Source organism: Bufo gargarizans, chromosome 11 (assembly GCF_014858855.1).
Source record: "Bufo gargarizans isolate SCDJY-AF-19 chromosome 11, ASM1485885v1, whole genome shotgun sequence".
Classification (NCBI taxonomy): Eukaryota; Metazoa; Chordata; class Amphibia; order Anura; family Bufonidae; genus Bufo; species Bufo gargarizans.
The window spans coordinates 41,886,491-41,914,453 of record NC_058090.1 but is presented as its reverse complement, the minus strand read 5'-3'; the positions used below and the strand labels follow the sequence as shown (position 1 = coordinate 41,914,453).

The 27,963-nt window shown below is 45.1% G+C and overlaps 2 protein-coding genes across 2 annotated transcripts in view; one reads left to right on the top strand and one right to left on the bottom strand.

The window, feature by feature from the left end:
* TTBK2 (tau tubulin kinase 2) overlaps positions 1-21,753 on the bottom strand; it is a 100,865-nt gene extending 79,112 nt beyond the window's left edge. The window contains 2 exon segments of the mRNA XM_044272173.1: positions 3,521-3,674; positions 21,483-21,753. Coding sequence (XP_044128108.1) covers positions 3,521-3,589 — 69 coding nt within the window. The 5' untranslated portion in view covers positions 3,590-3,674; positions 21,483-21,753.
* Positions 21,754-25,580: 3,827 nt separating this feature from the next.
* LOC122922196 (photoreceptor outer segment membrane glycoprotein 2-like) overlaps positions 25,581-27,963 on the top strand; it is a 39,272-nt gene continuing 36,889 nt past the window's right edge. The window contains exon 1 of the mRNA XM_044272718.1: positions 25,581-25,649. The gene's annotated coding sequence lies outside the window, so the exon portion shown is untranslated. The remainder of the gene's footprint in view (positions 25,650-27,963) is intronic.

Below are 27,963 nucleotides of genomic sequence, written 5' to 3'. Positions count from 1 at the left end.
TTTCAACAGGACAAAGACCCCAAACACACCTCCAGGCTGTGTAAGGGCTATTTGACCATGAAGGAGAGTGATGGGGTGCTGCGCCAGATGACCTGGCCTCCACAGTCACCGGACCTGAACCCAATCGAGATGGTTTGGGGTGAGCTGGACTGCAGAGTGAAGGCAAAAGGGCCAACAAGTGCTAAGCATCTCTGGGAACTCCTTCAAGACTGTTGGAAGACCATTTCAGGTGACTACCTCTTGAAGCTCATCAAGAGAATGCCAAGAGTGTGCAAAGCAGTAATCAAAGCAAAAGGTGGCTACTTTGAAGAACCTAGAATATGACATTTTCAGTTGTTTCACACTTTTTTGTTATGTATATAATTCCACATGTGTTGATTCATAGTTTTGATGCCTTCAGTGTGAATCTACAATTTTCATAGTCATGAAAATAAAGAAAACTCTTTGAATGAGAAGGTGTGTCCAAACCTTTGGTCTGTACTGTATATATAACCGAGAGGCATTTTTACTTCCAATGTAATGGGTATAAAAAGTCTTCCAGAATTGAAATATATATGAGATCAGTGGGGGTCCAACACCCCGAGGATCAGCTGTTATCAGCTCAGGCGCTGGAAGCACTGCAGTTATCAACTCTGTCCTCTGAAAAATGTACACAGAACACAAATCGGTGGGTCAGTTGATATCCAACGTGCCTGATTTCCACCTCCACCAAACATCAGCTATCAGGGGAGATTCAGGGTGCCCCATAGACATTAGATGGTCTGCCAAATCTACCTGATATAGATCAAATATGTATAGCGTGCTTAAAGGGGTTGTGCTTGAATAGTTTTGGGAAACCCCCTGCCCACCCTGCACTTGGCTAGACCTGTAAAGGGAAGCTAACCCTACCTTCTTGGTGCCAGCTCTCTTTCTCCTGGCTGTGAGACTCTGCTGGGCTCTCTCGCTGAAAACATCTGGTTTGACATGGATGTAGCTAATGACTGGCCACGGCGGAGACTGGCTCTCCCTTTACATCATGACAAATGGTCAAAGGACACAAGGGGATCCAGACTCTGCCGCGGCCAGGGATTGGCTGTAGGCGGCATCAAACCGGATGTTTTTACAGCGAGGGAGACCAGCGGAGCATCACAGGCCGAGAGGAAAAAAAAGAGAGGAGTCTGCGCCAGGAAGCAGGCAAGAAGTAAACTTGCCCAAATAGGTCAGGCCAGGTGGGTGGGACGGGAGAAGGCAAACCCCCTTCTTTCATTCTTGCAGAATCCTTTTACACAGACCGATCTTTCAGCCAATTGTCGGGAACCAGTTAAATGATCCCCCCGACAATTGATTTGAGTTGATTGCAGCAATCACTTACGGTGTATGGGGACAAACGATTGATACAGCGATTGTTTGTTCCCATACGTTCATGGCATTAAAATGACTTATAATGCTGTGTGTCCCTGTCCCATATGAGCTGTAATGTATTGTATTGACATAATGGCATCAGTACAAACCATTACAGTTGAGGTTTGGCAGGAACACACAGCATTATAAATTATTTTAATGCTGTGAAGTCCCATTACTATACCAGAGTTCAGTATGGGAAATCACGCTCTTCCACAGAGAATGTTTCCCAGCAGTCAACTCGCTCATCTGAAAATGGCCCATGGCGTGTGCAACTCGCTCATCTGAAAATGGCCCATGGCGTGTGCAACTTGCTCATCTGAAAATGGCCCATGGCGTGTGCAACTCGCTCATCTGAAAATGGCCCATGGCGTGTGCAACTCGCTCATCTGAAAATGGCCCATCGCGTGTGCAACTCGCTCATCTGAAAATGGCCCATGGCGTGTGCAACTCGCTCATCTGAAAATGGCCCATGGCGTGTGCAACTCGCTCATCTGAAAATGGCCCATGGCGTGTGCAACTCGCTCATCTGAAAATGGCCCATGGCGTGTGCAACTCGCTCATCTGAAAATGGCCCATGGCGTGTGCAGATTTTGTTGCAGAAAGTTTATTTGACCAAGAATCACTTCCATTCATCTGAAAGAGGCCTGCAGAAATCCATGTGCTTCCCGCCAAAACAACACTATCCAGATAAATGGAACCGATTTTCTGTAACAAAAAGCTGCCACATGTGAGGGCGTTCAAAAGTTTTGGCTCCTTTTCAACTTCAAAGCTGATCAGGAATTATTGAGAGGGGAAGTGCAATGTGATTTCTTACATGCCCTGCAGCAGCAAGGGGTAGTGCGGCACGGCACCCGTCAAATTCAATTTGCTATCCATGTAATGCACAGATGTCTGGGGTTGTCTAATCCCTTTGTTAATAACATTGCAGTCTTTTAACCACTGAAGCCATGGACATTAAATAATAGCAAGGGGTCGCTCTCCTTCCCAGATGCTGATAATTTAATTGGTGCACTGGAAATGTGCTATATTTCTGAATGCAGTTATTTTTCAATGACAGGTTAGAGAATCAGTGACTTGACTGGTTGCCAAGTGTACTTGTTTCTACTCTGTAGATTAGAGATACACCAATGGCGCACCACCATGAAAACCCTGCTACAGCTGCCACCAACAATGACAACTGTGTCATCTCAGCTACTAGAAAGAGGAGGGATGGGATGTTGGCTCATTCTACTAATACACAGTAAATTATATAATGCACGGCATTATGTAGAAATGCCTGTTCTACACCAAATTTCTCTAAAGACCAGAGAATTTAGGCGGTCAATAAACATTTTGCTTGTCTTGATAAAAAAAAAAGAAAGAATCTGTTCACATTGCATTTTTGGATCAATTTCACATATATGCCGGGAAAATATTCCTGATGTGTATGTCTGGTGGATTGTCAGCTGGTACTAATGATAGGTCTTCAATATCAAATCAGCGGAGGTCCTACGCCCTGCACACCCACCGATCAGCCACTGATGCCAGCAGTGGACAAACCTGGAAGCTGTGCCGAGGTATTTTGAATGGGAGCTGAGCTGCAGTGTGCCGGTGCTGGGTGCTGGGTGCTACACTTGTAGAGAAGCCTTCCATCCACTGCATAGTTTACAGCACCAGCATCTGCAAAAAAGGACTGCCCCCCACCAATCTGATATTGATCACCTATCCCAATGATAGGTTATCAATATCTAAGTACCGAAAAACTCCTTTAAGAAAAAAAAATATAAATTATACCATGTGGTGTGTTTTCTGCTGGATACCATTGAATGGAATAGGGAAGTCTCCTACGCTACTCCAGAGCTTCCTTTTTGTAGAATACTGGTGTATACTGGGCAGACTTCGGCAGGCTACTGGAGACCAATGAATAGATTCGGTATGCACACTGGGAGCGTTTCCCAGCACAGACTCAACAGACATAATGTGAACATGGCTAAAGAAATAAAATAAAGTGATTGCTTCCCTCCATAACAGGTCTACAGTCATAGGAATAGCTAAAACTCACTTTTAACAAAAAAGCACCCCATGTCTCCCTTTCCAAGACTCTGCGGTGTGCACCTCTGGAAAAACATGTAAGAATTGAAATGTGCAATTTACTTACCACTTTCCATCTTTCTTTAACCAGGACTCCCACGTTGAGGATATCCGGCTGCTCCCCTCCCCCACTCATTGCACTTGGTGCTGGAGCTGCTAAGCAGAACTCGTGTCACCGGAAATCATCGGGCTCTCAAGGGCGACTTCCATTTACCCGGCGGCTACAAAAAAAAAAGGGCAAATATATTTCATTAGTGATGTACCTTCTACAAGGCTACCAAGTATAAAAATCCTTATTACTAATTTAAAGGGGTTGTATCAGAATAAAAACGTATCACCTCTACAGGATCTGACCACAGAGCAGACCACCACAGAACATGAGAACAGTGGCTCCTTGTCCCCCTTTGAAAGGAGTGGCGGTCAGCATGCCCTTGGCTATTCCATCACGGGACAGCCGAATGCCATCCTAACCTTGACAGGCATTTAGACTGCGCTGAACAAAATAAAAAATAAAAATATAAAATGGGACGGCGCGTCTCATCTCATCAGGCTTACAGATAGACCATTAACAATCCTTGCTTTAAAAGAGTATCTGGCAAACAGTGGCTCAGCAACACGTGTGGGCCTCGGGCCCCCTGCAAGTTGCTGCCCACCTAGCAACAGATCTAAATGATATTGGGGCAGATTTACTAAATGCATCACAGTTTATTAGGCTTCTAAGAAACTTCTGCACTATGCTCAACGAGGTGCCATGGCTTTGTGGGGAAAGCGGGCAATTTCTTGCTAGGAAAGGGGCATAATCTCATACATGTGGCATGTATGAGAGTCAAACAGTTTGGAACACAATTATGACACATAGTAAACTAAAGGCGAACCGAATTTATTAGCCATTGTTATAAATCTGGCTCATATGTAGACCACCTAGTCTATAGGACTCCAGAAATTTGGCCAATCCAGCAGACTATCTAATGTGTATGGGGAGTTTCCACTAACAGATGATGACGGGGGAAGAGAATGATTGGTTGTGTTAAATCTCCAAATCCGGTCATTTCATGCTTTGTCAGAACTTCAGCTTTCCCTTCCCTCCTCTTTTAAGGCACACACAAATGTGGCAAAGCCAAGAGGGGGGGGGGGGGAGACAGCTGTTGGCAGAATAAGCGTTCAGCTGACAACTACTGATGCTGTATGGGAACCGTAAAGGTTATGTACACCTTTGGAGGCAATTTTTATTATTATTATTGCATTGTACTGTTTTTGAGCTAAAATGTTTATTTCATTTGGTCTTTATTCAAAATGTTGATCCCCTTTCTCTGTACAGGCTTGAGATTCTCTAGAAGCAGGCTCTGAATGTATGCTTTGTTCCGTCAGGTAGCTCAGCTGACCACTCATTACCTCTGATTTCTGACCTCCTAAACCATGGACCCTCTAGCTGTTCTGAAACTACAACTCCCAGAATCCATCTTTCAGTTCTATGGGAGCTACAAGAACAGCCAAGTACGTTTTCTAAGTACGTTTTCCCAAGTACGTATGCTGGGAGTTGTAGTTTCACAGCAGCTGGAGTAATCCCTATTAAGGCTGGTATCACACGGACCGCGTTCCACGGACGTGTGAATCCAGCCGTTATAGGGATTACTATTTTACAACTTTGTTTTATATATGTTATGTATTAGCATACTCTGGTACGCCAGTACTTTTTTCTATGGGTTTCTATGATGCATGCTGCTGTAAGGGTAACACTAGCTTCTGTAACAGCCAACACACTGAACACACAGCACAAGGCTGACGACAGAGGTTCCCTGGTCTCCGATGGGGGTCCCTGTTATTTACAGCAGGAGTCCTCACTGAGGCTCTCTGGTTACCCCACTACAGCAAGGCTAAAAGATGTCGCTGCAGACTGAGGTCCTGCATAGCCCCCTGACCATACACATCACTGTCATCAGTGCTGGCCAATCCCAGAGGGCCGGTAGGGAAAGGGGGAGTGTCTCGAACTACCAAAGTACACTGTGCATAGTGTAGTCTGAGAAGCTGAAGGCCACTGAAGCTGAATGCAGAGGGACCATGTAGCCTTAACAGAAGGACCAAAAACAAGGTCATCCAAGTATACACTGCCCATGTTATGTTACATTTTTAGGGTCACTTTAATAACGTACCATTGAAAAGTGAAATTTTAAAACATAAAGGGTCATGTTGTGTGTGCCGGTTACAGCATCTAATATACGATAAGCAAGCATCAGAAAAAAACGCTTTGACTCTCGTAAGAGGAAAGGTCCTCGTTGCCTCCAGTAAGTCTGTCAGGGATGGCACGGACCTCAATTACTGCCATGACTCTAGCAACAAGGACTGGGCAATTTACTGCTTATTTACAATTAACCTCAGCTCCACTGAGTTACCCCCAGTATACAGCAGAGTCTAACCTAATGGTATGTGCATGTCAGGGTCCATAACCTGGGCTAGAGTGAACAAGCTGAGGCACACGGCACAGCACTGCTCTCCATTACTGATACGTATAATCGATGAGACCACAGTCCGTGGAACCTTAAAGGTGTACTTCGGTTATATTGTTATCCCGATAACTATTAGATCAGTGGGGGGGGTCCTACAGCTGGGATACCCACGATCACAAGAAAGGGGGCCCTGTACCCCCTGAAGTTAAAGGGGTTCTGCAGTTCTTTTAAACTGATGATCTACCCCCTGGATCAGGCATCCTCAAACTGCGGCCCTCCAGCTGTTGCAAAACTACAACTCCCAGCATGCCCGAACAGCCTACAGGTATCAGCCTACAGCAGGGCATTGTGGGAGTTGTAGTTTTACAACAGCTGGAAGGCCGCAGCTTGAGGATGCCTGCTCTGGATAGATCATCAGCATCTGATCAGCGGGGGTCCAACACCCGGGACCCCCGCCGATCAGCAGTTTGAGAAGGCAGTGTCGCTGGCAGTAGCGCCGCGGCCTTCTCTCGTTTTCCCTCAGGCCCAGTGATGTCACGACTTGTATCAATGGCCCGGGCGGGTATAAATTCTGTTCACTTGAATGGAGCTTAGCCGCGCCCAGACCAGTGATACTAGTTGTGACGTCACTTGGCCAGCGGATAACAGCGAGAAGGCGGAAGCGCTACTGCTAGAGCCGCTGCCTTCTCAAACAGCTGATCGGCGGGGTTCCCGGGTGTCAGACTCCCACCAATCACCAGATGCTGATGATCTATCCAGAGGATAGATCATCAGCTTAAAAGAAATGCAGAACCCCTTTAACAGAGGTGTCGTTCAGGGATGCCCGTGGCCACTCCAGTCCTTTTTATGGGAGTTGCGGAGACAGCAGAGTACAGCGCTCGGCTATCTCCAGATTTCTAAGGGTTTCGTCCCAGATTTTCCGCAGTAAACTGCCTCTGCAAATCCACACAAAAATTGTTGTACAAGAGATCCAAAAGTTTTTTTGTCAAAGCACATGCCATTTTGGGGACAACCAAAAATTCTGGTGGGGAGGTCTGATAAATTTCAAAGGGAAGGGGAGGACAGGGGAATAAATACCCCACTACAGGTTTTATACCTGTATATGAGATGCTGGCATACTTTCCAGGAAATCTCAGAGCGGTTTGAAGTTTCTTGTAAACACTCCCTACAGCTTTATGCAAATCACTATTGACTTCAACAGGTCCATGGTCCGGACATGTTCTATCTTTTGCGGAACGGACATAAAAATACGGAAAGCACACTGTTGCCATGTGCTTTCTACGTGCATATGTCCGGAGCATGTCCTATACTTGGCAGCAGTGGTTCACGGACCCACTGAAGTCAAAAGGTCTACAAAAAAACAGATGCAAGACAGATGTCACATGAATGCCATCTGTATTCCGCAGACCGCGAAATCCATACGGTCATGTGAATGCATCCTTATACAGAGCACTGAAAAAAATAAAATTAAAAAATCTATAAAAGTTCTGAACTGATCTTACAAGACCTGGGTAGTAGTGAAAGGATATGGTAGAGATGGGAAAGATTAAGGAGAAGTGTGATTGGCGAGCGATGGAGGGAAACCCATTTTAAACTAAAGTGATTCATTCACATGGCAATATATGGTTCTAATTTTTCTCTTGTCCTTAGTGTAAACCCCCCCCCCCCCCCCCCAACGACTTTTGGCATGGGATTTGGCAGTGCCCACAGAATGATACATATGAAAGAGTAGTGTTACAATATATGTGTATATCCTCCCTGCAGAACATTACTTCTATAAAGATCTGCTTGTTTTACAATTTCATTCTTTCATTCCACGAAGGGCCCATGCACACGAATGCAATGGCTCAGTGCCCGTGCTGCAGACCACAAATCGTGGTCTGCAATGCACGGACACTGGCCGTCTACTTGCGGATGCCGACCCATTGACTTGAATGCGATCCGCAACATACGGCCAAAGATAGAACATGTTCTATCTTTTTGTGGTGCAGAGGCACGGACCAGAAAGACCAAGAAGCGCTTCGTGGTGCTTCCATGGGCTTCCAATCCGTACCTCTGCTCCGCAACAGATAGGTGAAGTCCTATCTTCGGGCGTATCTTGAGGATCACAGACCTATTCAAGTCAAGGGGTTTGCATCCGCCCCATGGAATACACAGGGCCAGTGCCCATATATTGCGGATTGTCGGCCCATAGTACAGGCACTGAGCCCTTATGTTCGTGTGCATGAGCCCTAAGGCAGAGGATTTATAGAGCTCAAGGTTTAGGGTGGTCCCCTTATTAATACATACTGTGCTTCTGACCGCCTTGCGGTTTCTATTAGCTAGATACTTGGGTCACGGAACTGGTTGACCACTTATATAACCTGTTGAGCCTGGGAGAGAATCAAGGTCAAAGAGGCATAAGGCATCCCACTGCAAGAAGTTTTTTTGATCATTGAAAGCTCTTTATTAGACATTGGTCAGGGGATGAAATCAATCAACTAATGAGGGGGTTCCAATGTATGCAGTGGTACGCCACGGAGAACCTGAGAAGGACCCTCGGTCCTTTAGCAATACAGAGAAATCTGGAGCATTCACACCATGTGTGGCTGTTACTCTGTCATTGTTTGTAACGCAAAACTTTTTTTTCCCCCAAAGTTGGTCATCTCACAAATCTTCTCTGGATTTCTGAAGCCAAAAGCAAAGGTAATTCGGGACATATCTGTATCTCTATAGCACATACATCTGAAAAATGTCAGGTTGTAAGAAGGGCTGTTCACTGCCACCTTGCTGAAGAGAACAGGCCGATGACTGCGTTCTTAATTCATTAGCCTTTACTGAAATGGCATATATGTCTCCGTATTAGATTTCATTACCAGAAATCATAACTGCCAAAGTAATCTGAGCCTTTCCAGCAAAATGAAGCTTCTCTGAAGACCAGCAATGCTGGTGACCACACTGAACGGCTGCCGACAACAAATGGACTGACGTTCAAGGTCACTAGTTCCTTTGTCAATGTTACATGCCATGCTTCATTGCTATACAGGAACCTTAGAGCATATTCACACGGAACAGGCCATCTCCAGATCATCTGCTAAGGAAGGCAAACATTACATTGCAGAAAATGTCACAGAGATAAATGTTTGCAGCTTTGTGCAAAAAAAATTAAATAATATGCTTTCCCCCATCAATCTGCACTCAATACCCCATAATGAGAAAGTGAAAGCCGAATTTTAGAAATTTTAGCAAATTTATCAAAAAGGAAAACCTACAATTTTGCATGGAAATAAGTATTCAGACCCTTTGTTATGACACTTGACATTTAGCTCTGGGGGCCTTCCATTTATCTTGATAGTCTTTGAGATGTTTCTACACCTTAAGGGTCCATTCACACGTCCGTGGTGTGTTGCGGATGCGCAACACACCCGGCCGGCCGGCACCCCTATAGAAAAGCCTATTCTTGTCCTATACTTGTTATTCCGACCCATTTGCGGACGTTGGAATGGAGCCTAATTGGAGTCCACCTGTGGTAAATTCAGTTGACCTGATGCGATTTGGAAAGACGCAGTCCTGTCTCACATCTGACAATACACATGAGAGCTAAAAGCAAGCCATGAGGAGGGAAAGAACTGCCTGTAGAGATCAGAGACAGGATTGTGTGGAGGCACAGACCTGGAGAAGGGTGCAACATTTTTTTGCTGCACTGAAAGTTCCCAATAGCACAGTGGCCTCCATAATTCTTAAATGGAAGACGTTTGGAACAACCAGGACTCTTCCTAGAGCTGGCTGTCCCACCAAACTAAGTAATTAGGGAAGAAGGAACTTGGTAAGAGAGGTTACCAAGAAGCCAATGGTTACTCTGACTGAGCTCCATGAACTGTTAGCGCTATTATTGCAAAATGGAAGCATTTACAAACCACAGCAACTCCGCCATGAAGTGGCAGACCACGAAAGGTTACAGAGTAGTGTCACCGAGTGTTGAGGCACATACCACATAAAAGCGGTCATTGCACTGTTTGCCAAATAACTGAAGAGTTCCAAACCCCCTCTGGCATTAACAGCAGCACAAAAACGGTGTGCCGGGAGCTTCGCGGCCGAGTAGTTGCATGCAAGCTTTAAATCACAAAGTCCAATGCCAAGCATTGGATGGAGTGGTGTAAAGCATGCCACCAATAGACTATGGAGCAGTGGAACCATGTTCTGTGGAGTAAGGAATCACGCTTCTCTATAGGGCAGTCTGATGGATGAGTATGGGTTTGGCAAAGTGCCAGGAGATCCTGACTCCATTGTGCCAACTGTTAAGTTTGGTGGAGGAAGTATAATGCTATGGGTTGTTTTTCAGGGGTTGGCCTAGGTTCCTTAGCGAAATCTTAATGCTTCAGAATACCAAGACATTTTGGAAAATGGTATGCATCCAATTTTGTGGAAACAATTTGAGAATGCCCTTTTCTGTTTTAACATGACTGTGCACAAAGCCATGGTTGGATGAGTTTGGTGTGAAAGAACTTGACTGGCTGCACAGAGCCCTGACCTCAACCCCATCCAACACCTTTGGGATGAAGTAGAACTGAGATTGTGAGCCAGGCCCTCTGATCCAAGATCAGCATCTGACCTCACAAATGCTCTTCTGGATGAATGGGCAAAAAGTCCCACAGACACACAAGCCTTTTGAGAAGGGTGGAAGCCGTCTTAGCTGCAAAGGGGCAACCAACCACATATTAATGCCCAGGGATTTAGAATAAGATGTGATCCTGCAGATTCGTAGGTGTCCTAATACTTTCTCCATATAGTGTACATGGAGAAGTCAGAATCCATGTTTACACTGGACTTGGAAATTTAATTTTCTCGACGTAACTTTTTAGAGCTCCAGTTATGATTCAATTAGAAAAAGCTCAGAATTTAAAGAGCTTGCAGCATGGAGATCTCCTTTAAAAGAAACTGGTAATAGCTGAAAAGACATCAATGTCTTTTCAAAGGGTTTTCCGATATTTAGCAAAAGAGAGAAAAACAAATCCCCAAAAATTCTTTAAATATACAAATGCTAAAAAACCTAGGTCCGAGCAGGTAGGTCCACTACATAATGGTAAAGGGGGGTAGTCACTGAAGATAAGGAAAAGGCAGTTACTATATGGGTGATATCTGTGGTGCTGGGGCTGTTAGTACATCCGGTAATATACTCAATTGGCTAACTGTAGATATGGTCCAAGAGAAGTTAAATAAGGTAAATGTGAACAAGGCTCCGGGTCCAGATGAATTACACCTGCTGTGCCCGTTTATAATTTTTAAAGATTCTCTAGGTACTGGCACAGTGCCAAGTGATTGGCGCAAGGCAAACGTGGTGCCCATATTTAAAAAAGGATCTAGGTTTTTCACAGGTAATTCTAAACCAGTTAGTTTAACTTCTGTTGTGGGGAAAATGTTTGAAGAACTCTTAAGGGACTATATACAGGAGTATGTGACTGTAAATAATATAAGTGATAACCAGCATGGGTTTACCAAGGACAGAAGTTGTCAGACTAACCTGATTTGTTTTTATGAGGAGATAGGTAGAAGCCCGGACAGAGGGGCGGCTGTGGATGTAGTGTTTCTGGATTTTGCAAAGGCTTTTGATACTGTCCCTCATAGAGGCTTAATAAGTAAAGTAAGGTCTATAGGCTTGGAAAGTATAGTCTGTAATTGGATTGAAACCTGTCTGAAGGACCGTGTCCAGAGGTTGTGGTCAATGGTTATAAGTGGTGACCCCAAGGTTCAGCGCTGGGCCCTCTATTATTTAATTTACTCATTAATGATATTGAGGACGGGATTAATAGCACAATTTCTATTTTTGCAGATGACACTAAACTGTGTAGAACTGTACGGTCTATGGAAGATGTCCACAACATACAAGCTGACTTGAACACTCTGAGTGATTGGGCATCAACTTGGCAAATGAGGTTCAATGTGGACAAATGTAAAGTTATGCATCTTGGTAGTAAAAATCTCTGTGCTTCATATGTCCTAGGGGATGTAACACTGGGAGAGTCACTTATAGAGAAGGATTTGGGTGTGCTTGTAGATGGTAGATTAAATAACAGCATACAATGTCAATCAGCTGCTTCTAAAGCCACCAGGATACTGTCATGCATTAAACGAGGCATGGACTCGCGGGGCAGGGATGTAATACTACTACTTTACAAAGCGCTGGTGTGGCCTCATCTGGAATACGCAGTCCGGTTCTGGGCACCAGTCCATAGAGAGGACGCTCTGAAGCTGGAAAAAGTACAGAGGAGAGCGACTTAACTGATAAGGGGCCTGGAGGGTCTTCGTTATGACGAAAGGTTAAAATAATTGAATTTATTTAGTCTTGAGAAGAGACGTCTGAGGGGGGACATGAATAACCTATACAAATATATAAATGGGCCATACAAAAAATACGGTAAAAAACTGTTCCATGTAAAATGCCGTCAAAAGATAAGGGGGCACTGCCTCCGACTGGAGAAGAAAAAGTTCAGTCTCCAGAAGCGTCAAAGCTTCTTTACTGTAAGAACTGTGAATCTGTGGAATAGACTTCCTCAGGACGTGGTCACAGCAGGAACAGTGGACAGTTTTAAAAAGAGTTTAGATGAATTCTTAAAAGTAAACAAGATTAATGCTTATGAAAAGGTGTAGAAATCTGAGTCTCACTTCCTTCTGGGATTCGCGTCCCCACCTATCCCTTGGTTGAACTTGATAGAAGTATGTCTTTTTTCAACCGTATTAACTATGTAACTAGGTATTGGTGGGTTGCCCCCTGTAAAGGTCATCAATATCAGATTGGTGAAGGTCTGACACCCGGCACCCCCACTGGTCAGCTGTTTCGGAGAGCTGCCAGCGCAAGAGACTACACAGTACAGAAGTGGAAACACAAGGCTCTGTCTACTGTATAGTGGTCGTGCTGGGGTACTGCAGCTTAGCTCCCATTCATGTGAGTGGAAGCGGAGCTGTAGTACGCTGGTGTCAGAAACTACACAGTGTACGGAGCCTTCTATCCACTGCATAGTTTCCGGCGTCAGTCCCCACTGATCTGATTTTCGTTACCTATCCTGAAGGTTACTTTCACATCTGCGGCATGTTGTCCGGCAGTAAACAGCCTGCCGGAATTCTCCGGATTCAGCACTGCCGGATGCAACTGGAATGCCCGCCGGCCCATTGGATCCAGCTGCATTCCAACAAAAATGCAGAGAATGCGCAGGACACAAACCACTGCACGTTGCTGGCTGAACCCAGGCTGCTGAAACTGGCGGTCAGTCACGGTGTCGAAGATCTGAAAGTAGCCCAAGTCCTGGATAAAACCCCTTTTAATCGATTTAACTCATCTCTGCAGTTTGAGGGGAGAGGGGGTCGGAAGTGACAAAATTTCTTTGACTATTTCCTCCTGTGTGATAAATAACTGTCCCTACGGACACCAACACAGAGGCTGTCACTTTTTGGGGGAATGTTGACAGCAATTTAGAACAAGAGAACCCCTGTCAATAGACCATCTGTACCTGGTTTGTAATGCAGGATGTTCACTGTCAAAGGAAATTTCGAGGGAATTGCTCCTTAAAATAATGCTTTGTCTTCACATTTCTACCACTGTAAGAATTCAGTGATGAAATCCGCCAAAGCTTTATCTTTGTAACTTCAACTCATCAGTCTCATCTCCTAAACTTGTATTTACCAGTAAATGCCATATAAAACAAGTCTGGAGGAGTCCGGCTCCCTAATGATTTTTTTTCCTTTCTCACACGCTGTATTTGCTGAACATGGGACTAATATGTTCTGGTCATTGCCTAGCAACAAGCGTTGCAGTAGGCGGGCGACAGAGAAGAATAATGATTGTAATCAATTGTAATATTCATAGAAAGATCATTTTATTAGGGAATCATTATGCCGAGTACAACAATAAAACATGGAAGACGTGGAAGTATAAAGTATGGGGACATCAGAAACAACCTTTAGCCCACCTGCACGTGTTGCGGAATGTGTGCAGTTTTCCCATGTTTGTATGGCGCTTTATATTTTACTAATGACAAACATTTGGATTCTGCATTTTTCAATGCAAAAAATGAAAAATGCGAAAAAAAATTAACAGTGCCACATAAATGGCACATATAGCATGCCATCTTTTTTTAAAAAATGCAGGTAGCTCAGGGTATGTACGGTGAACTGTCAGGATCCAGGAAGAAATCGGTACAGATGGATTATAGCTCTTTTGCAGGGCCTAGCAAGCAAATGAAACCAAAAGGAATCTATTGCTCAGGCAAGGAGTAGAACAAACAGCCCAGCATATAGAGGAGGGCTGATGTGCTCATTAGTCAAACAGCTGAACACAGAACAAAAAAAATTTAAAGAAATTAAAGAAAAGGTCTAACCTCAAACATTCGGAGCATATTATTAGGATATGCCCCCAATGTCTGATAGGTGCAGGTCCCACCTCTGGAACCCGCACCTGTCTTTAGAACGGAGCCCACAAATTGAGGAAGGGCACACCGCACAAGGGCGGCCACCCTCCATTCACTCCTATGGGAGCGCCGACAATAGCTGAGAGCTGGCTCGGCTATTTCCGTCAGCCGCATAGAAGTGAATGGAGCGGCGGCTGCAGTGCGCTTCCCATTCACTTCCTTGGGGCTGCCATAGGAGTGAATAGAGGACTGCCGCGCATGCGTGGTGCACCCCTCCTTCACTTTGTGGGCTCCATTCTAAAGATAGATGCGTGTCCCAAAGGTGGGACCCACACCTATCCGACATTGGGGGAAAATCCTAGCGATATGCCCCCAATGCCTGAGGTGAGACAACCCCTTTAACCCTTGCAGTGCTGCAGCATGCTGTTGCACATTTTTCAGAATAAAATTCTGGATTAAAGATTGGGGAGTAACCCAACTCGTTTGGGCATTACAACCCCAAAAAGTGGAATGTATAGAGTGCTGCACCATATTGCATTTTATTGTCCAGTGGGGCAGTCACTTTAGATGATGTGAAGGCTGAATTAAGATGACAACTCCCAAATCTTGGCAGCAGCCATGGATGTCACCATGATTTTCCGCTTAGCTGCATGGGGGAAGCGGACATCTAGGCCTCTGTTCCCACTTCCATAGTGGTTGCAGCTTGTAATATCACATGCCAGAAACAACCAGCCAACAGACTCTACTGTAGGAGCCTATAACACAAGTACGAACAGAGCCCAAGACTGTGTTATGCCCAAATGTGAATGGAGCGTGTAGGCACAGCTGGCTGCCTCTGGCAATTTATCACTTTGTGGTAGGTCAGGCTCTGCCGTGGTTTCCATAGCCACATCAGATGCCACCAAAATTCTTGCCCACACTTCTTACTCATACCATGCAGCCATCAATGCAGACCCCAAACATGTTTCCAACAGCGCGGTATTATGCATGTTTCAAATAGGGGACTCTGAATGCCTCCATTCTTGTAATCAGTGGGGGTCTCAGCATTCAGACCCCCACTGATCTAAGTGTAGGTTCACATCCCGTTTGACGTATACATTAAAAATAAAATTAAAAAAAGGATACAAAAACACAGCACACCACGTTCTTATATCCTGCAGAGTCCGGTAAAAAAAAAAAAAAAACGCATACTTTTTTTTTTTACAATGTAACTCTATGGTGAACGGATGCCACTGTATGGCACGAGTCTGAGGAGTCCGTTTAAAGGGGTTGTCTCACTTCAGCAAATTGCATTAATCATGTAGAGAAAGTTAATAAGAGGCACTTACTAATGTATTGTGATTGTCCATATTGCCTCCTTTGCTGGCTGGATTCATTTTTCCATCACATTATACACAGTGATGGGCCAGTTCGCAGTGTTCGCCTACGAACACATGCGGGCTGCCATCTTGAATCACAAGTCCAGCGATGCACAGGTAAGCCCTTACCTGTGCCTGTGTCGGGAGCCGGTCTGAAACAAATGCGGACACTGGGAGCAGGCAGTTCCGAGAACAGCCGCCAGGGGCCTTCATCATGCTGTTCTCGGAATTGCCTGCTCCCGGTGACCACATTTGTTTCAGATCGGCTCCCGACACAGGCACAGGCAAGGGCTTACCTGTGCATTGCTGGACTTGTGAGTCAAGATGGCAGCCCGCATGTGTTCGTTGGCGAACACTGCGAACTGGCCATCACTGATTATACACTGCTTGTTTCCAGGCAATCCATCAGCGGTGGGCGTGCTTGCACACTATAGGAAAAAGGGCCAGCCTATTTGGTGGCCGGGACAGTGGGAGAGCACATAGGCTGGTGCTTTTTCCTATAGTGTGCAAGCACGACCACCGTTGATGGATCGCAGGGTGGTTGTAACTATGGAAACGAGCAGTGTTTAATGTGATGGAAAAATAAATCCAGCCAGCAAAGGAAGCAATATGGACAATCACAATGCATTAGTAAGCGCCTTGTATTAACTTTCTCTACATGATAAATGCCATTTGCTGAAGTGAAACAACCCCTTTAACGTATACTTTTTTGTCCAGCGTGAAGAAGCAATGAGGAAATTCGGGGGATGCAGGGGCGGTACTGGGCTCATCTCAGGGACAGGACTCATCTCAGGTTAATTTGCATATCTATCAAATCGTTTTTTTGACACAATAAAAGCACACAGAGCTATGGGGACTGGATATTGCGGATGTGCTAGCGGCCATCTAGCAGCCCATGTCCTCAGCTCTATTCCCAAAATCCAAGTGACAGGTTCCCTTTAAGTAACTAGAGACCGAAACTTGGAAATCGCATAGAAAGACCATCTTCAATCTTCAGGCTTCTCATCACTAGGAATCTTACCACACAAGATGCTCTATGCTGTTACTATACTACGCATCTACAAGGTGGGTGGATATATACTGGACGTGTTACATAATACCGGGGCTTGTGAAAAATCACAACGAGCAGCACCGTCTGCAGAAATCTGACTCACATCGCCTAACATCTCCAGCCTCCAGGGCTGCGTTATGGAACGAACAAGCATTTACCCTGCCATGCAGTCTCCAAAACAAGATATGAAAAGAAAGGGTCATGGGCATCTTTCTATTTTCACCTAAAAAAAATAAAAAATAAAAATCACAAAACACCATGCTAATAAAACATATTTAGAAAAATAGGGTAAACCATTTCCAAAAAGTGAGTGAACTGGAAATGACTATTTTTCTAATCTATTCAGCTTCTATTTTATTTTTTATAATTTAAAGAATTGTGCAAAAAAAATTAACTGTAAAAAGTTCATTTGGATCATGGGCGTAACTACCATCGCGGCAGACCATGCGACTGCTATGGGGCCCAGGGTAAGAGGGGGCCCGGTCTTAGTTAGGATTATCTCCTCTTCTACTGGAGGTGAAAACTTGGCCAGGACTCTACCCTCGTCTAAGGCCTCTTTCACACAAACGTATTGGTTCCGTTCCGTGCATTGGAGACCGCAATTTTCGGTCCCCAATGCACGGGCAATGTCCATGCGGTGGCCGGGATGGATCCAGTCCCATTCAACTTGAATGGGTCCGTGATCCGTCCGTACCGCAAAAAGATAGAACAAGTTCTATTTTTTTGCGGAATGGAAGCACGGATCGGAATCCCACGGAAGCACTCCGTAGTGCTTCCATAGGGTTCCCTTCCGCACCACATCTCCGGATTTACGGACCCCTTCAAGTGAATGGGTCTGCATCCGTGATGCAAAATGCACACGGCCGATGCCCCGTGTATTGCGATACGGCCACGGGAGCACTACGGCCGTGTGGAAGAGGCCTAAAGGAACAACTTTTAGCAAATGAGGCGGTGGAAAAAATGGCCCAAGGATCATTGAAAAGGGTTTAGGCAGAAACCCTTCTGTCCTGTCTGGGGGCCTGGTTTGATCCTTGCTATGGGGCCCTTACTTCTCTATATACACCACTGATTTGGATATACAGCAGTCTACGTCTGGTCCCGTCATCTAACCCGATTAGTAAAAGGCCCTAAATTGACATCTAGCAATGATTTTTTTTTTTAACACAAGAAGAAAGAGCGGAGCGACCGAGGCATGTGTAGTGAAAGTGGCGCGTCATCCCTCGCACACACCCAGAAGGTTAGCTGCTCAGGAATAACAGCATGGCTCCCCCACCGCAGAGCTCTTCCCTGATGGAACCAGCCTTCAAGTGCACATGGTGCAACCTTCCAGGAGCGCAGCCCCGATGGGTATGTACTTCCTGCATGCAGAGAAATCAAGGGGTTAATTCTACTCCGCAATGAGGAGGGGATGGCTATCTAACGTGTTGGGAAAGTCTGCTGCACTGGAGAAAAGGGAAGCTACATACACCGGCCGGCAGCATCCGCATCTATAAGGTATTAGATATACAGTACAGTAGATTACACATATATATATACAGGTCCTTCTCAAAAAATTAGCATATTGTGATAAAGTTCATTATTTTCTGTAATGTACTGATAAACATTAAACTTTCATATATTTTAGATTCATTACACACCAACTGAAGTAGTTCAAGTCTTTTATTGTTTTAATATTGATGATTTTGGCATACAGCTCATGAAAACCCCAAATTCCTATCTAAAAAAATTAGCATATCATGAAAAGGTTCTCTAAAACGAGCTATTAACCTAATCATCTGAATCAACTAATTAACTCTAAACACCTGCAAAAGATTCCTGAGGCTTTTAAAAACTCCCAGCCTGGTTCATTACTGAAAACCGCAATCATGGGTAAGACTGCCGACCTGACTGCTGTCCAGAAGGCGATCATTGACACCCTCAAGCAAGAGGGTAAGACACAGAAAGAAATGTCTGAAGGAATAGGCTGTTCCCAGAGTGCTGTATCAAGGCACCTCAGTGGGAAGTCTGTGGGAAGGAAAAAGTGTGGCAGAAAACGCTGCACAACGAGAAGAGGTGACCGGACCCTGAGGAAGATTGTGAAGAAGGACCGATTCCAGACCTTGGGGGACCTGCGGAAGCTGTGGACTGAGTCTGGAGTAGAAACATCCAGAGCCACCGTGTACAGGCGTGTGCAGGAAATGGGCTACAGGTGCCGCATTCCCCAGGTCAAGCCACTTTTGAACCAGAAACAGCGGCAGAAGCGCCTGACCTGGGCTACAGAGAAGCAGCACTGGACTGTTGCATGTCATTCGGAAATCAAGGTGCCAGAGTCTGGAGGAAGACTGGGGAGAGGGAAATGCCAAAATGCCTGAAGTCCAGTGTCAAGTCCCCACAGTGATGGTCTGGGGTGCCATGTCAGCTGCTGGTGTTGGTCCACTGTGTTTTATCAAGGGCAGGGTCAATGCAGCTAGCTATCAGGAGATTTTGGAGCACTTCATGCTTCCATCTGCTGAAAAGCTTTATGGAGATGATTTCATTTTTCAGCACGACCTGGCACCTGCTCACAGTGCCAAAACCACTGGTAAATGGTTTACTGACCATGGTATTACTGTGCTCAATTGGCCTGCCAACTCTCCTGACCTGAACCCCATAGAGAATCTGTGGGATATTGGGAAGAGAAAGTTGAGAGACGCAAGACCCAACACTCTGGATGAGCTTAAGGCCGCTATCGAAGCATCCTGGGCCTCCATAACACCTCAGCAGTGCCACAGGCTGATTGCCTCCATGCCACGCCACATTGAAGCAGTCATTTCTGCAAAAGGATTCCCGACCAAGTATTGAGTGCATAACTGAACATAATCATTTGAAGGTTTACTTTTTTGTATTAAAAACACTTTTCTTTTATGGTCGGATGAAATATGCAAATTTTTTGAGATAGGAAATTTGGGTTTTCATGAGCTGTATGCCAAAATCATCAATATTAAAACAATAAAAGGCTTGAACTACTTCAGTTGGTGTGTAATGAATCTAAAATATATGAAAGTCTAATGTTTATCAGTACATTACAGAAAATAATGAACTTTATCACAATATGCTAATTTTTTGAGAAGGACCTGTATATATATACACACACACACACACACACACACACGCACCTTTTGTGTCACCCCTATCAGATTGCAAGCTCTTGCGAGCAGGGCCCTCATTCCTCTTGTTTTAAAGGGGTTATCCAACCCCTATAATGCCCCCCAAAATGCCCGGGCCCCTCATACAGGTTATACTTACGTAGCAGGTAGTGTTGAGCGAAATTCTGTTTTCAAGTTCGGCGTACAAGGTTCGGGTTATCTAAGAATTTCGTTATGGATTCCGCTACCACGGACCATAAGTTATTGTCCGTGGTAGCGGAATCCATAACGGAATTCTTAGATAACTCGAATCTTGTACGCCAAACTTGAAAACGGAAATCTTTCCTAGCATGGCGGGTATCAGGAGTAACGCGGGTGCCGGGGAGTGGGGTAAGTATAACCTGTATGAGGGGCCTGGGCATTTTAGGGGTTTGATAACCCCTATAAATTGTTGACCTGTTTTCTGCTATGTCATTTATGACTGTTTGTACTTAAACCCCCTGATTGTATGTAAAGCGCTGCGGAATATGTTGGTGCCATATAACATATACACACACACACTATATACACACATATATATATATTTTGAGAGAGAGAGCGAGAGAGACAGACAGAGACACACACTACAGGTGAAAAATCAAAAGCCCAACTACAACCCCCAGCATTGCTGCCCTAAGACTTATATTGCCTCTATTCTAAGCGGATCCTTTTCCATTCAGAATGCATTAAGGGCAAAACTGATCCGCTTTGGACCGCCTGTGAGAGCCCAAGACGGATCTCACAAACGGAAAGCCAAAACGCCAGTGTGAAAGTAGCCTGAATGATATCGGGGGAAATAGGATTTGAAAGAACAAATACCGTTCTAAGAAGCAGAAAATAAATTCCCATTTTACAACCGCGCACTGTGGGGGACAATAGCAGAATGCTGAGAAATTGGATGCGATCAAACCCGGCATTATCGGACAAGAAGGTCTCCATTGAAAAAAAGAAGAAAAGCCTGGCTTTACCATAGGGATTCTCTTCTCCATGGGGGCCCCTGACTAATGTCGCGTTCAGTAATGACAGGGGAGGAGGGGCAGAGCTGCCGGTACAATAAAGAAATGGCAGATTGGTGGGCCCCTCCCTACTATGTGTGTATACAGGCGGATCACATTTTTTGCGTCCCCCTCTTCTACACCTCGCCGGGGTTGCACCTGAGGATTTGGGCGTCTATTACCCCCATCACCCAATAATGAATTCTTAGGAATTTGAGAGAGATTTTCTAGTAAATTCTTCTTTTTTTTAATTTTATTTATAATATTTTATAATAAGAACAAAACACAAGATGGAAATTAAGGGCAGATAAGAAGGAACTCTGGTCAATGATGCGGGCGACGATCACTACGAGCCAGACATCTGACAGATACAATATGCCCACTGACACAGCGCGATTGACAACATGATCTGTCACTTTTGGTCCGATCGTGTTAATGAGCCCCTTCTAATGAATATATGTGAAAAAATTAGCATGTGATATTAATATTGTGTGTGAGACACAATGAAGTGTGAATGGGGCAGTGCTGTGTACAGACAGGTAGTACACACAGGATTCATGGTCCACATAGATGCTGAGGAGCCTCTGTCACCATGTACCACACTGCAGGGTCACACATACACCACACTACCCAATGCCCACCAGCACCCCCTCTTACCTCAATGGTACAATCTGGAGCCCAGGGCTGACATTCTGCATACCCTTCCACTCATGTAGGAAATAGGGGGGGTTCTCCACGTTCAATATAAAAAGAGATCTTTAGGTCACCTCTATCCACCGGTAACAGTAACGTGATGCACAGCCATACTGGTGACAGACGAACCGTTACCCGTCAGTCCCGAGCCTCGCCGCCGCCACTAACCCCCCCACGGTCACCGGCTGCTCCCCCCACTCTCCATCACTGCAGCACCACGACGTCACAAGCTACCCTACCAACACAAGCAAGACAAAACCTAGCATGCTGGGCGCTACCACGCCTCCTCCTGACACACGTCTCCGCCCCTCGCAACTGATTTCCTGGCTCTAATTGGTCACGAGGGGAAATGATGGCAGAGTGAAAGAGAGGAGGCGCTGTCAATCACGTGGGGGCGAAGCTCTGTAGCGACACGCCCACAGCAAGCCCTTCCCCCCGGCACTCCTAGCGAATGCCTAAATTGTATGGAGATTGCGGTTACCTGGGAGAAGCGTCACAATCCAACTGCGCATGCGTGCGAGTGCTTGTCGGGAAATGTAGTTTCCTCTGATTTGCGTCGGAATCCGGCTCTTCTGCCTGAGGGACGCGCTCCGGTAGTACGCATATTGGACCTTCATTACCTAAACTGACAAATAGAAAACTCTTTGTTACCATAGCAACCAATCACACTACAGCGGTCATTTATCTACGTTCATTTAAAGGGATTGATCTGGACATTCATGACATATCCACAGGATATGCGATAAATTTCCTAGAGCGGGGACCTGCACCTGTCTGGAGCACGGGGGCCACATCTCGCACCTCCATGAATGGAGAGGTGGCCGCGCCTGCGCTGGTCCATCAGTTACTAATATGCGACTGATGAAAATAGCTGAGCAAGCGCATAGCCGTGAATTTGTCCTGTGTCTGGATAGATTGGAGGCTTGGGCAGAGAAGTGGCAGATGAGGTTTAACACTGACAAATGTAAGGTTATGCACATGGGAAGGAATAATGCAAGTCACCCGTACATACTAAATGGTAAAACACTGGGTAACACTGACATGGAAAAGGACCTAGGAATTTTAATAAACAGCAAACTAAGCTGTAAAAACCAGTGTCAGACAGCTGCTGCCAAGGCCAATAAGATAATGGGTTGCATCAGAAGGGGCATAGATGCCCGTGATGAGAACATAGTCCTACCACTTTACAAATCACTAGTCAGACCACACATGGAGTACTGTGCACAGTTCTGGGCTCCTGTGAACAAGGCAGACATAGCAGAGCTGGAGAGGGTCCAGAGGAGGGCAACTAAAGTAATAACTGGAATAGGGGGACTACAGTATCCTGAAAGATTATCAAAATTAGGGTTATTCACTTTAGAAAAAAGACGACTGAGGGGAGATCTAATTAATATGTATAAATATATCAGGGGTCAGTACAGAGATCTCTCCCATCATCTATTTATCCCCAGGACTGTGACTGTGACGAGGGGACATCCTCTGCGTCTGGAGGAAAGAAGGTTTGTACACAAACATAGAAGAGGATTCTTTACGGTAAGAGCAGTGAGACTATGGAACTCTCTGCCTGAGGAGGTGGTGATGGCGAGTTCACTAAAAGAGTTCAAGAGGGGCCTGGATGTATTTCTGGAGCGTAATAATATTACAGGCTATAGCTACTAGAGAGGGGTCGTTGATCCAGGGAGTTATTCTGATTGCCTGATTGGAGTCGGGAAGGAATTTTTTATTGCCTTCCTCTGGATCAACTTGCAGGATAAGGCTACTTTCACACTAGCGTTCGGGTGTCCGCTTGCGAGTTCCGTTTGAAGGGGCTCACGAGCGGACCCGAATGCTTCCGTCCAGCCCTAATGCATTCGGAGTGGATGCGGATCCGCTCAGAATGCATCAGTCTGGCGGCGTTCAGCCTCCGCTCCGCTCAGCAGGCGGACACCTGAATGCTGCTTGCAGCGTTCGGGTGTCCGCCTGGCCGAGCGGAGGCGCGCGGATCCGTCCAGACTTACAATGTAAGTCAATGGGGACGGATCCGTTTGAAGATGACACACTATGGCTAAATCTTCAAACAGATCCGTCCCCCATTGACTTTCAATGTAAAGTCTGGACGGATCCGTCTGAGGCTACTTTCACACTTAGAAAATGTTTAACAATATAATGCAGACGGATCCATTCTGAACGCAAGTGTGAAAGTATTTGAAGCTGGGAGGAGCTATATGTTTAATTGATGATTTATATCACCAGAGTTTTTAACTTAAGTACATAGAATAGGAGTGGTGATTTATGGTTAAAATTTAACTTTTATTAGTTATATATAGAATACGGTCCCTGTGTGTTTAATTTAGATATAGAAAAAGTGATAACACTCGGGATACACAAATAATAATGTGGTGCACAGCCGCACCTTACCTTTGGAGTGGTTGGTGTACGGCAGCAACCTTAAATAACCGGAGGTCCCACCGTCTATAGGCCAGGGTCCTCTGGTCACTGTTGATGTTCAGATAGCAATTGATAAGCTACAAAATAAAGCAATTAGGGCTGGGCGGGGGTATTAGTGCATTAAAGGTACCTAGACAGCCCTGATATATGGGTACTATCACGGCCCTAACGTCCTAACCACGGAGCACCCGTTCTAATAAGAACGACCCCGTCCGGAACCTTGCCCTTATTGCTACTTGGCCCTATTGTGCCCTAGTGTAGCTAATCCCTACATGCATGTTTCGTAAAAACTCGTCAGGGGCATATAGGCACACATAAAGGGGCAATACAGTATACAAACATATAGTGTCGGTCTTGGTATAATAGTCAACACAGTTGTACTTGGCAATGATTGACACAATTGATACCTTAGAGCGGTAACCTATTGTCCAGGCTCCGCTTATGTATCAGGGCACCGTTCTTGCCTCATGATATGGAGGCAATGTTGAGAGGATAGCCTTTTTACAGTCGCGTCCTTCTCCTGAACCGCCGCGGTGTGTCCTGAGGCCGTGATGTAGCCTCAAGTGTGAAAGTAGCCTAACAGGCCGAACAGATTATTTTTTTTTTCGGCCTCACATACTATGTTACTTATCTAAAAAATTGGGTCCCAGAGGTGGGATTTACTAACACCAGCGCGCTCTACAAGTCTCACCTCCATAATTGTGCACCAGATTCATCAATAGGGTGCACTTGGAGCTGTGATTTACCACTTTTCTGAGAAGAGTGGCCAAAAAACAATTTTCATAAGTTTAAATCCACAAGTGGCAGGCTTCTTCCACCATGGATGTTACCTCAAAACAGCGGCGATTCCACAACTAAACTTGTATGTGTCATATATAGATACTATATATGTATAAAGAAAAGGAAAAAAGTGAGGGTTGATCAAATCTAGTGGAAGAGATAGGATAAAACTGGAGGCGCCAGCGAATGGAGGGTAGGAAAAAAGTGAGGGTTAATCAAATCTAGTGGAAGAGATAGGATAAAACTGGAGGCGCCAGCGGGTAGAGGGTAGGAAAAAAGGAAGAATAACAGCGAGATGGTGAAGTACAAAAAGGGGAAGGCAGCTAGAGGGGTAGCTACGCTGAAAGGGATCAGCGTGTAGATAAAAGGTGAGTGGTGGTGACTATAAAGGTCTAATAAGACTATTTAAAAAAAGTTGACCCCCATAAGAAGCGCCAAATCTCAAAATGTTTCAGAAAAGAATCAAATAGGCCAGCAGGGTGATCTAGAGAGTGTTGGCTGGCGGTTTAGTGCTGTGAGGTGACAACCATGAGAAAGGGTTACCCAAAAACTATGGGTATTGGTAAACCAAGCGATTAACCCCCTATTGGATCCACAACTGTGAGAGTCGCTGGTAGACAATAATCACATTGGATTCATGTATATATACTGTAGTATGCGAAAAATGCTAGGTATATGATGAAAATTATTAATAATAAAATAACTCACTTCACAGGGGGGTGGCCCGCTGGATAAACTCAAGACACTAGCAAGGACCAACAACCCCCCAAGCCAGGATCGCCTGTAGAATCTCAGATGCTGATGGTTGCCCAGTGTGGAAGGAAAGGCTTCACTTCAGTATTATTGATGAAGACTTTGGCTTCTTTAATGTGGACATACAGCTCAACGCGTTTCGGGGTGTGCAAACCCCTTCACCAGGAGCAGGTACATAAAAACATGTGCATATATTTAAAAAAAAGTTTTTTTTATTCATACCCTTCTCAATAATCAATAGAAAAGCCTTTATTGGCTATTACAGCAATCAAACGCTTCCTATAATTGCAGACCAGCTTTCTGCAGGTCTCCACAGGTATTTTTGCCCATTCAGCTTTAGCAATGAGCTCCAAATCTTTCAGGTTGGAGGGTCTTCTTGCCATCACCCTGATGTTTAGCTCCCTCCACAGATTCTCAATTGGATTCCAGTCTGGACTCTGGCTGGGCCACTCCAAAACGTTAATGTTGTTGTCTGCTAACCATTTCTTCACCACTTTTGCTGTGTGTTTTGGGTCATTGTCATGCTGAAATGTCCACTGGTGCCCAAGGCCAAGTTTCTCTGCAGACTGCCTGACGATGTCGTTGAGAATCCTCATGTATTGCTCTTTTTTCATGGTGCCGTTTACTGTGATTAGGTTCCCTGGTCCATTGGCTGAAAAACACCCCCAAAGCATTAGGTTCCCACCACCATGTTTGACAGTGGGGATGGTGTTCTTTGGGTTGAAGGCTTCTCCTTTTTTACGCCAAATGAAGGAAACATCATTGTGACCAAACAAATAAATTTTTGTTTAATCTGACCATAACACAGAAGACCAGAAGTCTCCTTCTTTGTCCAGATGAGCTTTTGCAAAGGCCAAGCGAGCTTTTGTGTGCCTTATCTGGAGAAGTGGCGTCCTCCTTGGTCTGCATTGTGCAGTGTCTGTTGGATTGTCTGCCTTGAGACATTGCCACCAGCAGAGCCCAGATTCACCAGGATGGACTTGGTGGTGATCCTTGGATTCTTTTTCACCTCTCTAACTATCCTCCTGGCCACCACAGGTGTTACTTTTGGCTTCCGACAACGTCCTCTGAGATTTTTCACAGTGCGGAACATCTTGTATTGTTTGCTCAAATGTAAATAAAAGCTGAGAAATGTTTTTTTTTTTCCCCACCATGATGCCTCTTGTACATCGTCTTATTATCTTTTCGGAGACACCTATGTCATTTCCCATCAAAAAATTACTTGCTGGTTGAATAAAAGTAACTTTAAGTCAAAATTTGCCAGGGGTATGAATAATTATTGGCAGCACTGTAGTCCCATTTAAATAACATCACCCTGCCCCAGCTATCTCCAACATGCAGTCCCATTTAAATAACATCACGCTCTTAACATACAGTCCCATGTAAATAACATGATCTCCTTCTCAGCCACCTCAAACACACAGTCCCATGTAAATAACTTTCCTACCTTCAGCCCTAACATACAATCCCAGTTAAATAACTACAACTCCCAGCATTGCTCTGCCTCTCCCTTCACTTACCTCTCCTAATGTAGCAGACATCACCACAGCTTCTTCCCAGGACTTCTCTTCACTGCTGTCCTCTCCTGCACTGGTCACATGATGGTGACATCATCGCAGGTCTTTTCCAGCTACTGCATTTAGAACTGATCACATGACCTGTGATGTCATCACTGGTCCTTCAGCTCTTCCAGTGACATTAGTCCTGAGGATGGCAATACAGTTGTATCTAGCTGGAAGGCAGGACATTCGGGGCCTGGGACAAAACATCAAGGACCCAGGCCCCGAATGTTTTAACCTTGCGATGCCCCTGCCTAGGATACAGAGAAGGAAAATAAGAAACAAAATATTTTTGATCAGACCCCCAAGCTCCATCAGACCTCCGTGTCAGACTCCTATTTCTTCTTAGACTTCAGATCAGACTCCCATTCCTGCTCAGACCTCAAATTAGACCTCCAAGCTCCATCAGACCTCTATATCAGACTCCTATTTCTTCTTAGACCTTGGATCAGGACTCTATTCCTCCTCAGACCTCAGATCAAACCCCCATCAGACCTATGTATCAGACCACCATTCTTTTTCAAATTAGACACCCAAGCTTCATCAGACCTCAGATCAGACCCCCAAGCACCATTAGACCCCTGTATCAGACCACCATGTCCTGATGCTGTACTCAGAAGAAAAAGTGCATTTTATAGTCTGAAAAATGCGGAATTTATGTGGTGGTTGCCAGCTGTGTTATGCAGCTGTCACCTGCCCGCAGTGACCGGGATCAGAGGTAACTTTAAACCCAGTCTCTTAAATTTCTCAGATGCCAAAAGCAATAATACCAACTGCAGCATCTGAGCACTTAAAAAAACTGAAAAGTTGTTTGCTTGAAAGTTTGTGAATCCTTTAGAATTTTCTATATTTTCTATTAAATTTGACCTAAAGCTTTATTAGAATTTCACATACAGTATTTTTCGAACTTAGAGGAGGAAAATAAG